Source organism: Astyanax mexicanus, chromosome 15 (genome assembly GCF_023375975.1).
Source record: "Astyanax mexicanus isolate ESR-SI-001 chromosome 15, AstMex3_surface, whole genome shotgun sequence".
NCBI lineage: Eukaryota > Metazoa > Chordata > Actinopteri > Characiformes > Acestrorhamphidae > Astyanax > Astyanax mexicanus.
In genome coordinates this window covers 11,806,723-11,821,164 of record NC_064422.1, presented here as the reverse complement: position 1 = coordinate 11,821,164, position 14,442 = coordinate 11,806,723, and the positions used below count along the sequence as shown (strand labels likewise).

General features: G+C 38.0%; 1 protein-coding gene across 9 annotated transcripts in view; it reads left to right on the top strand.

The window, feature by feature from the left end:
- The window catches only part of baiap2b (BAR/IMD domain containing adaptor protein 2b), a 144,831-nt gene that overhangs the window by 47,981 nt on the left and 82,408 nt on the right, over positions 1-14,442 (top strand). For 7 of the 9 annotated variants that reach the window (XM_022669125.2, XM_022669128.2, XM_022669123.2 and 4 more), the window contains 2 exons: positions 11,575-11,586; positions 12,400-12,461. In XM_022669125.2, the coding sequence (XP_022524846.2) occupies positions 11,575-11,586; positions 12,400-12,461 (74 nt within the window). The remainder of the gene's footprint in view (positions 1-11,574; positions 11,587-12,399; positions 12,462-14,442) is intronic. The other 2 variants (XM_049464457.1, XM_022669124.2) reach the window with 1 other exon arrangement.

The following is a 14,442-nucleotide window of genomic DNA, read 5'->3' as shown; positions in this document are numbered from 1 at the left end:
GTACCCTTTCAATCAAAAGAAATGCTGGATAAGCAGAGATCTCAGAATGTCTAGACATTTGGCTTTTTCTCTGCACAGAGTTTGGATGATTTTTCTGCCTGTAATTTAATTTTAAAGTGTGGGAAGTGTTTGGGAAGAGGGTTGTACCGGAACGTTATCAGCTTGTCAAGTGGAAAAGGTCACTGAGAGTCCACTGCAGTGTCTCTCGCTCTCTCGCTCTCTCGTTCTTTCTTCCTCTTGCGCTTTCTCGACTAATTTGGTGCAGCACTCGTCTCGGAATTAATGATGATCTGCTTCAACTACTGCTCATGTCTTGTTGTTATTACAGAGACGTCATGCTGTACAGTAGAATACAGTTATGGAACATTTTTTATGCTGTAAGGGCACCAGGTTCAATGCTTGACTCTTCAGTGTATTCTTATACACTTTTATTCCCTGTAATCTCATGGTAGAAGGGATAGTGTTGTGTCCCATGACTTTTGCCGTGCCCCTTAAAAGCTAAAAAATGCTCCACTGACCCGTGGGATAGGTGTGGTACCTCCTACAATGAATGATGATGTAAAAACTTAACAAACACATTTTAATATCAGAGGAACATAACATAAGTCAATATTAAAAGCAGTTTTTAAATGATAATTTAATTTATTAAGGGAACAAAATCTATCCCAACTAACCTGGTCGTTTGTAAAAAGGTATTTGCCTGTTTGCCCCACACCTAATAACTTGGTTGAGCCACCATTGGTGACAAAAACTGCAATTAAGTTTTTGTAATAACTGGAAATAAGTGAAATCTCTGTGGAGGTATTTTGTTCCACTATTCTTTACAGAATTATTTTAATTCAGACACATTAGAGGATTTTACAGCATAAGCAGCCTGTTTAACATCATCCAGAGCATCTAAATCAGACTTTAACTAGGTGTATTGCTGGTGTGCTTCGGGTCATTGTCCTGCTGCAGAACCCAAGTACACATGAGCTTAAGGGTCATATGGTTCCATCAATTACAACAAGTTGTTCAGGTCCTAAAGCAGCAAAGCAACTCCAGACCACCATCACACTACCACCACCATGTTTAACAGTTGAGTATGATGTTCTTTTTTACAATTATGTGTTAATTTTACACCAGATTCAATAGGACTTACACCTTCCAAAAAGTTAACTTGTGTTTTATCAGTCTAAAGAATATTTACCCAAAGTCTGGGGATCATCCAGATAATCTTAATGTGAGACCTTTTTTATTATTGAATAAATAACACTGACTTGTAGTTCTTTATATATTTTTCCTGGGTTCTTTTCTGACCTCCTGGATGAGTTGTCCATGCCCTTTTGGAGTAATTTTGATAGACTGGTCACTTTTCATATTTACTCAGGTTATCTTTGTCTGGTATTAGTGTTTGTTTGATAATCTAAAAAAACATAATTTTTTATGGCATTGTCTCTCAATTTCTGGCAGTTTTTATTTATATGAATGGTGTCCATATGAATGGACCTGTAGAAATGCTACAAATTGCCTGGAAAAAAATCCTTTTATATTGAAAGTTCCATTGACTTCCATTGAACATTAAGACAGATTTGAGATCCAAGGTTTTTGCATGCTTCAATCAGTATCTTAGAACTTGCAAACCATTGCATAAGGTAATTTTACAGATTGTACCCATAATGGTATGTTGTTCAGAGCTACATCCCTTACTATCATTGCCTGCCTCCGCATGCACGCTTTGATCAGAAGAGCTTCTTTGTGCTGAGAGCTGAAGATTAAAGAGTCTTTTGATGGAAACGCAATCCGTTTATTCAACACCGTTCACCTGAATGCCGCAGCACTCGTCTCAGATTCGGCTTTTCTTTCTCTTGAACTGCCGTCTTTATTCTTTTTTTTTAGCTGTGCTTTTCTGTGTCTGCTTTTGCGACAAATGCGGTTAAGAGTTGGAATTGGAGAAAAGGCAGAGTGAGGAAAAGGAGAAAAAAGAGAAAGCCAGAAAAGAAAAGATGCAATCGATAGTGCTCCACCTTTTCACACACTTTAATGAATTGCTTTACAAATGAGCAGCTCAACGTAAACTGAGTGAAATTAAGTTTTTAAACCTGTTCTTAGGATTTCCGAGAAGACGGTTGGTCTGTTAATGATGTTTGCTTGGTAATAATGTGAAATTTTCAGCTGGGCTTTGAGCTTTTATTGAACAGTGGGGTGCTGAGCTGTACACTACAGGCCAAAAGTTTGGACACATCTTCTCTTTTTTAATGCGTTTTCTTTATTTTCATGACTATTTACATTGTAGATTCTCACTGAAGCATTTTATATTCTAGTTTCTTCAAAATAGCCACCCTTTGATCTGATTACTGCTTTGCACACTCTTGGCATCAGTCTCTCAATGAGCTTCAAGAGGTGGCCACAGTCTTGAAGGAAGGAGTTCCCAGAGGTGTTTATTAGCACTTGTTGCTCCTTTGCCTTCTTAACTCTGTGCTCCAGCTCACCCCAAACCATCTGGATTAGGTTCAGGTCCGGTGACTGTGGAGGACAGCTCTTTTTTTTTTGTTAAGTACATAAAACTCCACATGTGTTCATTCATAGTTTTGATGCTTCAGTGAGAATCTACAATGTAAAGAGTCATGAAAATAAAGAAAACGCATTGAAAAAGAGAAGATGTGTCCAAACTTCTGGCCTGTACTGTACATAGCAAAAAAGCAGTATTTTCACCTGGGACTGATGTTTTTCTCAGTATGGGATTTACAGTGTCTCACACATGCATCCCCTACAGCCATGCAGGTGTGCACTGTTTAATTCTCACCTGGAGAAAGTGTGAGTCTTTGGGACATGGCTTTAGTCTTTTTTCACAGTCATGTATCCTGTAGTATGTTTTTTCACCACTCCAGCAGGTAATAGTGTCCCTCTACAGTAGTTTAAACCTCTAGAGCCTAGTTCCTTTAGCTGATAATAGCTGTGTTCCAAACCCTAAGGCTCAAGCTGAAGCTGACGTAAGGCATTTTAGTGCTTTTTTAATACAGTAACACACCTGATCCAACTCATCAGCAATCATTAACAAGTCCTTTCACAGCTGCAGGGGTGTGAAAACGTAGGGGAATTATTAAAATCCCCTGAAAAGGGTGTCTTTAGGTCAACAATTGAGGTAAAAACTGATTTGGACTAACTAAATCAATGTGAATATCAAAATTATTGGAAAATCTAGCCTACTAGTGGAGTTTTTCAAGTTCCAAGGTTGTTTTTTTTCCACTGTTAAATTACAATAAACTAAGCATAAGAACAAGCAAGAGGAATTAAGACACTAAAGGAGAGATTTTTAAAAAATGTATAAAAGAATCACTGAGCTGAACAAACATGCAAAAAGAAAAGACAAAATCCAAGACTCTTAATTGACATTAAGTCTAAAGAAACGTAGGAAGAAACAAGGCTCACCATGAAAGACTCAGCATCAAGAGGATTAAGAAGAATCGCCAAAAAGGACCAAGATTAAGAGGAAAGGATTTTAAAAAGCATGAAGAGAAACTCCAGAGAGAAACCAAGACTCAAAATGAGAAACTCTTAAAGACCATGAAAAAGAACCATTGATAGAAATCAAGATTCTCAATAAGCACAAAGTACAACCACTGAGAGAAACCAAACCTCTCAAATAACATTAAGAGGAACCATTAAGAGGGACCTAAGTCTTGAAAGAACAAACTCTCAAAGATTAAGGAGACTTTGACAGAAAACAAGACTAGTGAAAGCAGGAAAAGAGCTGGAGAAATAACAACTGACAGGAACCAAGACTCAAAAGAAGAGGCTCTTATGGAAGTTTAGGACGAACATCTGAGAGGAAGCAATGGTAGAATCTTAAAGAGCAGGTGAAAGAACCATTACAAGGATTAAAAACTCAAAAAATGAGACTCTATAAGACCCGAGAAAAAAAAAGAAAGAACCAAAATTCAAAGTAAAGACTCTCAAAGGGACGAACCACTAAAAGGAACCAATACATAAATAATATTCTCGAAAAAGTGAAGTTTGAAGAAATGTAGGAAGAAACCAAGATTGAAAAGTAAGGATTTTAAAAGCATGAAGATTAACTCCAAAGAGAAACCAAGACTTAAAATGAGAAACTCTCAAAGACCATGCAAAAGAACCATTGAAAGGAATCAAGACTCTCAAAAAGCACAAAGTAGAACCACTGAGAAACTGCTTTACAGAAAAAAAGCAGCTTTACAGAACTCGCTCTGTCTTTTGCTATATTCGCTATTTTTTTTTAAAGAACTCTTAAAACTGAAATGCATAATGTAATATGCGTAGGAAAAATATTTCTAGTTTAAGCACAAGCAATTATTTTTGTTCTTGCTCACTGTTAGTTCCAACAAGATCCAGAAAGATGGAGTCTCTCATGGAATTATTGTTTTTTTGTATTTTTTGATTACAATATAGAAAAATGTATTGACAAAAGTATTGCTTGGGTATCAGTAGCGACTTCAAATTAGTGACAAAATTGAAAAATGATACCAGGCCCTATTTTTAACATGCTTTAATCCATAGTGTCACGTCTGCACTAGGAATACATTATATAAGCCTAATGTTACCATACACAGTAGACAGTGCAGTAGGTTTAAATGATCGTTAGGATCGTGACCGGCAACATCTGGCCAGAATTGTCCATACATATACACAATTGACTCCATTAGAAAAACTCATTCACATTCAATGCAGGTCATTGAAGCTTTTCTAAGCATCCATGACACATGGCAAAAGTCATGGGACACAGGGGAAACAATATTAAAGTCCCATAACTTTTAATAGGGAGTATAGTCTGTTAGCATAGCTGAGCGTATTCCCCGAGTACTGGTGTGATCACAGCTCACAGCAGAGGAATGATGCTGAGGGTGCTTTACATTTATCACCAGCATCTGCACCAGCGCTGCATCATCCTCGAGCTGTTGACTTTTATTACCTCCACCAAGGTCACTGAGATGCTGAGATGAGTTGTAAAGTAGTAAAATGGATAGGCATAAAAGAGGGGAGCAAGAGAAGACAGATAGAGGGAAAATAGAGGAGTGGATGGAATAGAGACAAGGGAATGGGGAAGGAAAGGAAAGAAAAAACGTGAAGAAAGCATTACATTTGCACTTGAATTTAGGGTTTCTAGATTACTAAACAGCAATATTGATGTTTAAAGTAGGGAAGAGTTTAGAAATCAATATTTGGTGGAATAACCCTGGTTTTTAGTCACAGTTTTCATGCATCTTGGCATCATGTTCTCCTTTTATGCCTTTACTCCTGGTGCTTGAATTTTTCCACCAGGAGTACGTAACATTAAGTTATCCAAAAGCAGTGTGTAAGACTGGTGGAGTAAAACATGATGCCAAGATGCACGAAAACTGTGATTAAAAACCAGTGTTATTCCACCAAATATTGATTGTTTCTGAACTCTTAAAACTTTATGAATATGAACTTGTTTTCTTGGCATTATTTGAGGTCTGAAAGCTCTGCATCTTTTTTGTTGTTATTTTAGTTATTTCTCAGTAGTTTATAGAATAAAGCAACAATATTCATTTTACTCAAACATAAACATATAAATAGCAAAATCAGAGAAACTGATTCAGAAACAGCATAAGTGTCTCCAGATTAAACTCCAGCAAACTTCAGATATTGGAAGTGAACTAAAATACTGTAGATTTTTCCCTTTGCAGTTAAAATTCTTCTATTTAGGCCTGTCATTCCCATAATACAGGATTTCCTTCCTTTTGTCTCTGTCTTTCAAACGTCTTTTATCAGAAACAATAAAGCAGACGCTTCATGAACAAAGGGCTGATATTCTGAATAGAGGAATTCTATATAAAGTCTGATGCTGCTGTTGCTGCTGTTCTTTAATAACTCAGCTCTGTTATATACAGTCTCAGTGTGGCCTGTGGCCGTCAGTCTCCGGATGGTCCGGTTTTATGCTTTAATTGCTCGTCTTTTAATTGCTCTGGCCTTCTGTTAAGCCCTTACAACAATATGTAGAAGGCCCCCGTAAGCCACAGCTGCTGTGATCTGCACTGATTATCGGTAAGCAGCTTAGAGGGCCGGTCCTGCACAAGTGGGCGGGTGGAAGGAGGGATGGAGGGAAGGGTGGAGTGGTATTAGATCATTTTGTGCTGAGTAGGAGAGAAAATTAGAGAGTGCTGTTCTGGAGATGAAGCTGGCTAGGCCAAGGTCAATGGGGGAAGGTACTCAAGGTCATAGGCGCTCACTCCCTCCGGCTTCCCGGCTTCTTGACGAGATTTTATCTGTGTGTGTGCGTGTGTGTGTGTGTGTGTGTTTAACTTCTTCAGCTACAGGTTCATCATTCAGGATTTAACTATTGATTATGTTAGTACCTAATAATCTATTAACCATTTTAATGATTATTTAAAAAAATATTTATGTATTACAAAACCATGCAAAGCATTTTTTAAGTTAAAAAAAGGTCTCTAAATGTCTCTAAAAGCAATAGAAGACAAACTACCAAAGAATAGTCAGGCAACTCAGGGTCATACACAATAAAATCCAGCAATAATAAAGAATTCAAGGCAACAAGGCAATCAATAGAGTGGGAAATCGAAAAACGAGAATACAAAATTGAGGGGTATATAAACACAGGGGATCAGGTGACAACAATCAATAGCCAGGGGAGCAGGAACACTGTAGCATCACATGATCTGCAGTGTGATGGATGCTGGGAAACCTGGAGTCAGGACTGAGTGATAGAGCTACTAGCTCCTTCAGTTTGTTTTCTCGGCTGAGTGATGATAGACAGTCAGCTCTGCTGTCCTCGGTGTGTCTCTGTGTCTCTGTGCCAGAGATTCTCAGAACTTCAGAGCTGCAGCTGATTGGGTGTCTGATGCAATGCTGAAGTCAGGATAGGGCTGGGTTAAAGAACAGAAAAACAGAACAGGGTCTTACTGTATTTTATGAAACATGTTCTGACTGGTTGGTCTGTGCCCTCTGCCCATGGCGTTTAGCGTGTGATGGTGTGATGCCATGTGAGGCTCAGAAAAGAGGGGAAAGTTATGTGGTGGGTAGTTGTGAAAGTGAGGAATTGAACTTTGGACCTACTTACAGGCTTTTGGGGTTTAACCCTCTTATTGTGTTTATTTGTCATATTGTCATATTGGCCCTGTGTATGTTAAATTATCAAAAAGATATCTAAAAAAATCCTAAAAAGCAATGTGAATATAATCATTACAAACTCCAGTACTAATTATTATCAATATAATCAATATTTAGTGCAATAGTGTTCCTTTTCTAATAATGGTAATGATTCCTTTAGGATCATTTTCTTGTTTTTCATAAAAAATACATGTTTAAACTGTTTCAATGTTTCACTACATTATTATTGCAGAAAGATCAATATATAAAACAGTAGTTTTACATAATATTGAAACATATCATTGCAGTTTAGTTTTAATTTTAGTTTTAGTTTTTGCAGGGAGTGGATGCAAATATGTGAGATAAACCATTATCCTATTATATGTTGATTACACTGATTAAGGCAAGCAGGAGAAGTTTTAAACTAAAAAAAAAAATACTTTTAACTATTTTTCCTAGATCTTCAAACTTCAAGATAGGTCAATTTGACCTGTAACATAACAGGAGGGTTAAGAAGTTTAATACAGTAGCTGCTAATGATAATCTGTCTTATATTTGCTGATTGCAAGTTACCATCTTTTTCGCACTATAAGGTGCACTGGTTTATTTTATTTTTTGCTGCATTATGCAACACTAGTAAGGAACATGCATCTTTTTATTGGTCCTGCGCCTCAGAAATGTTCTTCTGTTCGATCCAAAGACCGCAAATTCATCTGACTCATTTGTCCAACAACACCTTCTTTCAATCCTTCCAGTGTCCAATGTCTTCTCTCTTTCGCACGACGCAATCTTTTCTTTTTATTGGCCAGTGTGAGGTATGGCTTTATATTTTATGCCATGCTGCAATAAAGTTCAGCATCCTGAAAGTCGCCTCTTGAGCATTGATGCTGAAACTCAGTTGACAGCCTGTGAGGTGATATCTATCTTCTTGCACAGTTGTGCATCGGGGCCTCCCACTCCTTTTTCTGTGCCTGTTAGAGCCAGTTTGCATCACTCTTCGCAGGGAGTAGTTATAACAGCATGGTAAGATTTTTTTTAGTTCCTTTGCTATATCTCGCATTGAGTAGCCTTTCTTCCTTAAAACAACAATGGATCTACGTGTCTTTAAAGAAAGTTGTTTCTTTCTGGCCATGTGGAGCCTGTAAGCAATCCAACAACTGCTGATGCTTCAGATACTAAACTAACCTAGAATTTTGTGCTCACTGATTAGTATAACGTTTTTTAGCTGTGCTTTACAACCAATCAGCTCAATAACATCCTTAACTTGGATTGGTGGCCATGCTAGGATATTTAGGACTGAGGACTGAGAATTGCTGATAATAGGACTCTATACAAAAATAGGCTTTAATACAAACATTTGTATTCTTTAAAAATAATCTAAAACACTTAAATTAATTGTGAAATGTACAATATTGTTTGTGAATTGCATGAAAATGTGTTTTCTTTCAAAAAGAGGGAAATCAGTGAGGGTATAACTCTTGACCCCATAGAGTTTCTGTTATTTTTACAATATTCAATAACACGGCTCTCTCATTGATCTCTGTGACAGAGGGCTGGTTTGGAAATGATCCAAACAGATGGCCCTAGGTACCGATACATTAATCTGCATTTCAGTGTGACATCTCTAGTGCATTAGCCCTCAGGCAACCACACACCCAATCACACACTCCCCACACACACACGTCACTTTTACAGAGTCACGGAGTGGAGGGTTCATGTTAAACATCATTCTTGTGAATGTTTCTGTTTCTCCTAGTATGATGTACTAAAGTGTAAAGACCCTGTAATTTACACTCGAGAGAAAGTGTGTGTGTGTGTTTGTGTGTGTGTGTGTGTGTACTAACACCTGTTCTTTACCCCAAAATGTGAGGCCAACCAAATCCCTGGTTAGTCTGGACTCAAACAGGGGATCTCAGGGGATCAGAAGATGATTCACCGCTGCTTAATACCATTTAACCTTGCGTGATGTCATCAAAGCGTGCTGTTCTGACTCACAAGTGATATTTGGTGTTGTGTTAATGCCGCCTTGATCAACACTAGTGATGCATTGTGTTTTAATCCCTCGCACTGACAGATCCAATACTGTGGCAGCTTCAAAAATATCCACACAACGCATGTTTTCATGAGGCCTTTACTGTTCGGCTGGGTTATTTCAAGACGTTCCTTCAAGAAACAATGAAAAATATTTGAATATATACTACAATGAGTCAATCATTCGGCGTTCAACCAAATAGCCTTAAAACTTGGAGGTGCCTGCGTTATCTGTTACTGATAATCCTCAGGTTTAAGATTTGAGAAGGTCTAAAATGGAGAAAAGTAGGCTTTGACTATTGAATATTGAATATTGCTGGTCCTATCCTCTTATACTCGCAGAAAGTACAATTAGGGGAAGGCCAAAGACATACAGTATTTAAATATATATTCACCAATAAGTCAACATACATAACTAAGCTAACTTATGATATTTTAAAATATGTTTGAAAAAAGTTAGTAGTTTCTACACCAAAATAGCTAAAACCTCTAAAGATACCATTGAACCAGAACATTTCTGGTTCAATTTCCTGGACTAGGAGGAAGTACACTTTATCTGCATGCTTAATATGTATTTCAATATACTGTATACACCATATATATACATTGTTACCTCTAAAGGTTTCTTGAGGTACTGTCTGCCAAGAAGATATTACAGCCAATTCTTGGGTTAAAAGTTAGAGAAGTGGCCTTTAAAATGGATTCAACGGTTCAATCCCCTTGACTGGCAAGATTCAGATTTAGGATTCTTACCAACATTCAGGACTGGGTGCCATTAAGCAAGGTACTTGACTCTAACTCCAGGTGCTCCTTGTGCACCAAACCACCAATTGCTCTAGAAGTCCCTAATGCAAACTGTACTGCTGTGCAATGGCTATAAAGGATAATCTTAATCCTTTAAGTCCTTTAAGTTGTGAGGTAAAGCCCCCCCAGGTCAGACTTGTTGTTCCAGGGTATAACCAGTCTTGAGTACATACCTGTAAATATTTAAGTGATTTGAAAGAAAATCACTGGATTTTCATTCTATTGCTCTGCATTCCCATTCTGACATCTATGCATTACTTTATATCCAATTTGTGTACGTTATAAGTGGTGGATAAGGGCTAACAGTACAGTATTGATGAGTCTTTTAGCACTTTGCCATTGGTTTGTCTCTTCCAGTGGTGGCAAATCCAGATCCAGAAACTCAGACTGTTTAGGCATTTAAAACATGGAAAGAAGTTTTAGATGGACATTTTATTTTTTAGGCTTAAATTTGCCACCTCTTGTCTCTTGTTGGATCACTGCTGATAAGAACAGTATTGTATACAGGTCCGTTGCAACAAGGCAAGCAAACCAATCAATTGCCTGAGGCCCCGAACTTGGCTGGGGCCCCAAGACAATGACTGGTTATGAATTGAGTGCAACTACAAACTGTGTGAGCGCCCCTTTAAAGGAGAATCCAACAACACTTTTATTAAAATCTCCCTCAAGGGGGCGCTCCCATTAGTAACTGACAGTTACCAGCCAGCCAGGTTCATCAATCCTACAGTCAGCAAAATATGAAACTTCATAAGCGGACTTTTCCATTAGGAAGCCAGAAAAGAAAGAAGTGAATGGGGGTCTGAAGCAACCCTGACGTTGTATCTAGAGCCTGGCCACAATCTTTAGGATGTCTTCCACATTCAACTTCCAACACTTTATAATAAGTGTCTTTAATATCTGAGTACATATTACACATAAACAATCTATGTAATAACTGGTGTAATTGTAAAAATACTGGTGAGGTATGCATTATTACAGATTTATTACAGTTGTAAAAGTTATATAGTTATACGTGTGAGCAGCAAGTTTGACTTGTGTTTAAAATAGGAAACAGGTAGATGTAGAATAAGTTTTTGAATGCTAAAAAAAATATACCACGGTCAGTTTCGACCATGCAATGTGATTGGCTGAGAGGTATTACTCCACCACATACAGGTAATCTAGCAACAATGCAGCACTTACAAGCCAAACAGCACAGCTACAAACAGAGCAGCAATGGATCCATAACAATGTGCGCTTCACCAGTAGTTATTACATGATTGTTAATGTGTAACTACACAGTTATTATATACACATATTATAAAATAGAACCAATTTCTGCTATTCTTATCAACCTTGTTTACTTCGAGTGAGCCTTGAGTGGTCATAATGTTTTGGCTCAAAAATTTACATGTCAACATTTGTTCTAAAGAACATAAGGAAAATGCCATTCTGCTCCATATTAATTGAGGTTTGGCTGCATTTGTGCATTTTTGTGGGGTAACAGGGTGGAAAAACGAGTGATATGTGTTTGTCTTTTTCCCCCCTGAGAAGATTTCTCTCTTTTTTTTCACAGTCCTCAGGTCTACTGTACTTCTGTCTCTTGCTGAATCTAGTTCTTTTGTTTTTCTTCTCCTCCTTTTTTCTGTTCTTTACGATGCATTGCATAATCAGAAGAAGCTGCGTGTAGGTACCCCCACATCCCCAAACACACACACAGGCCACACACACTCCTCCCGGCTGCATGAATGACATGTTTTCTTGCTTCTTTTTGGTGCCTCTTTCTTTTGTCGTTTTCTTTCTCTCGCTCTGTTTCTTCTCGATCTGTCACTTTTCCTCTCTCACAGCTCTGTTGCTCTGTAACTAATGGTCACAGCTTTCGGTCAGTGTCCTGAAGCTGCTGTTTTTTCTTTTTTAGTTTTCTTTTCTCTTCTGTTTGATGAACCATGCACTGCGATACGCTCACGTTGCTATGGCTATCACACGCATTTCTGTTTTATTTTATTCTGGGATGCGCTTAACAAGAGAAAGTGTTTGAGTGTGTTTTTGTACTTGTAAACTGCACTGTTTATTGTCTTTGTGGCTATTGTTAAGTCTTCTGCATTGTCTTTAAGTTGTTTATTTCATCCTTAAGTTCTTTGTGTTTGTCTTTGAGCCATCTCTTTTGTCTTTAACTCGTCTGCTTTGTCATTAAGTTGTCTTGTTTTACTGTATCTGTGATTGATGTCCCATCTCGTCTATCACTTGTTCTCTCTCTCTCTCTCTCTCTCTCTCTCTCTTTCTCTTTTCTATATACCTCCTCTTTCTTTGTTGTCTTCCTTTTCATGTAGCTTTTATGGTTTGTTTGGAACTGCATGGTATTACTGCATGTATATACTGCATTTTAGTGTGTACACAGAACATAACTTGTCGTAACAATGCTCTGTCTCTATCCCTGTCTCTCTTTCTCTCTGTCTTTTTTTTCTCTCTCTCTCTTTCTTTCTTTTTTTATTTCTGTAGGGGACGTACTCTTCCAGATGGCCGAGGTCCACAGACAGATCCAGATGCAGCTGGAGGACATGGTGAGTATTTTTGGAAAAAGAATATTATACAGTCGTGTAAAAAATTAGGATACTACATGAGAAACTTTGTCTTTTTTAACATACACTATTAAAATAAAAGTTTTGGTGCATCTACAATTTACGCGTAAAGGAAGTGGAATAATATCCCATTGACTGGAGAATTTCCGATTTATTAGACAAACAAAAAATACCCAAAAATAGCCTTCATCAGGGTTAAAAAACAAAAGTTATTAACATCCCAGTTTTTAAAACACATATTATTACAAAACAACCAATAAGAACGCTCCAAGTATTGAAGGTCACATAATCATCCAATGAGAGGCTGACAGCTCGATTAAATTTGTTGCCAGGCACCTTGTTGTGCAGTGAAGTTGTGCCAGATTAGAGTTTAGATTCTCTACCTGAGTTCGACCCAAAGCCCGACATGAACTCCGGTCCGATTGGGCGAATATTTCCCACCATTTTCCTTGGGCCAGGTTGGGTTGGGCTCAGGAAAATGGTCTTCTCCACTGCACAAGCCAGCTGTTTTTATGGTTTGGTAAATTATATATAAAAAAATGATATTCTTAAACCATGTTAAATCATATTAGATTAGAGAGAAGTCATTCAGACATCATTGTTGTAGCCTAATTTAATGATATTTCTTAAATAATGGGTCTATGCTTCTTCAGTGTTGCAATGTTAATTAATTAACATCAGTCTGAACAGATTTTGCTTATTCAAACAGCCCGAAAATGTTCTAAAAGGCTCAGTTTTAATGCTTTACTTACTTTAAAAATGTCAGGTTTAAATTGGGCTCAAGCTCATAATGAAAGTATATTTTAAAGGTTGGGTCAGGCTTGGGTAGAACGTGCACGGGCTTGGGCTTGGGTCTGGGTCGGGCTGCATTTTTTGGGCCCGATCTTAGCTCTAAGCCAGATCCATCCACTTCCTGTGTTATAAATGTTTCATATAACATTTAAGTTAAGATAAGAGTGATTTAAGAAATTCAAATTGTTCAGATGTAGTAGTAAAGATCACTCTACTCTACTCTTTATCCTTCATAAACTTGCATTCCAAAGTACTGTCAGGTAAAGTCTACTGATTAGCATTCTCCTCCAAGCGTGTTCAGGTGAACAGTCAGGTTTTAAAATGCGTATTTAAGGCGTTCACCATTCGTGCCACCGGTGGAGGTCCTGGAAATATACTGGCAGCAGAGGACTGGCCTTATCCCTGTCATTTACTGTGACTCTATCTGAAAGCCTCCATCTGGTGCAGCAGTGGGGAAAGGGAAGGGTGTGGCGTTTGGAAATGTCAGATGAACAGAGCTGCTTCCGCACGACCACAATACGAACAATGCAGCCGTCTACCGCGCCGTCCACCCACCGGCTCACAGCTACCGCTCGGTATCAGACTCTGACATATACAGGTTAAATAAACGCTTTTTTCCATTCCTGCTTTAACGGAAATGATAATACGGAAAGTCTCAGAGATGCCTTTCACTATGTTTGCTGTGTTTGCTGTGGTTGTGTGATATCTACACTCCGGCCTGTGCGTCATGGTAGAACTGACCACATCACTTTCAGGTCCAGCTGATATGGATGCAGTATATGTTGTTGGATTAAGAGCAGCTTGTAGCTTGTTGCTATCTAGATAGGAGTGTATTGTCACTGTAATATCAAAACTTATCCAGCTGTAAATATAATTTCCTTGCACAGAACAAAAGCACATCAGCTGCTCAGATTTAAATGAGTAATGGACCAATAGAAATGACTCAAAATGAAATTGCAATTGATTGAAATTGCAATAAATATGTTAAGGTCTGCGGGACTTATATTACTCATATGTACAGCACTTAAAAATGATGAGTTTCTTTGATTTCACCAAATTAAAAACCTCTGAAATATAATCAAGAAGAAGATGGATGATCACAAACCATCAAACCACCAAACTGAACTGCTTGAATTTTTGCGTAAATGTATCCAAAAGCAGTGTGTAAAAC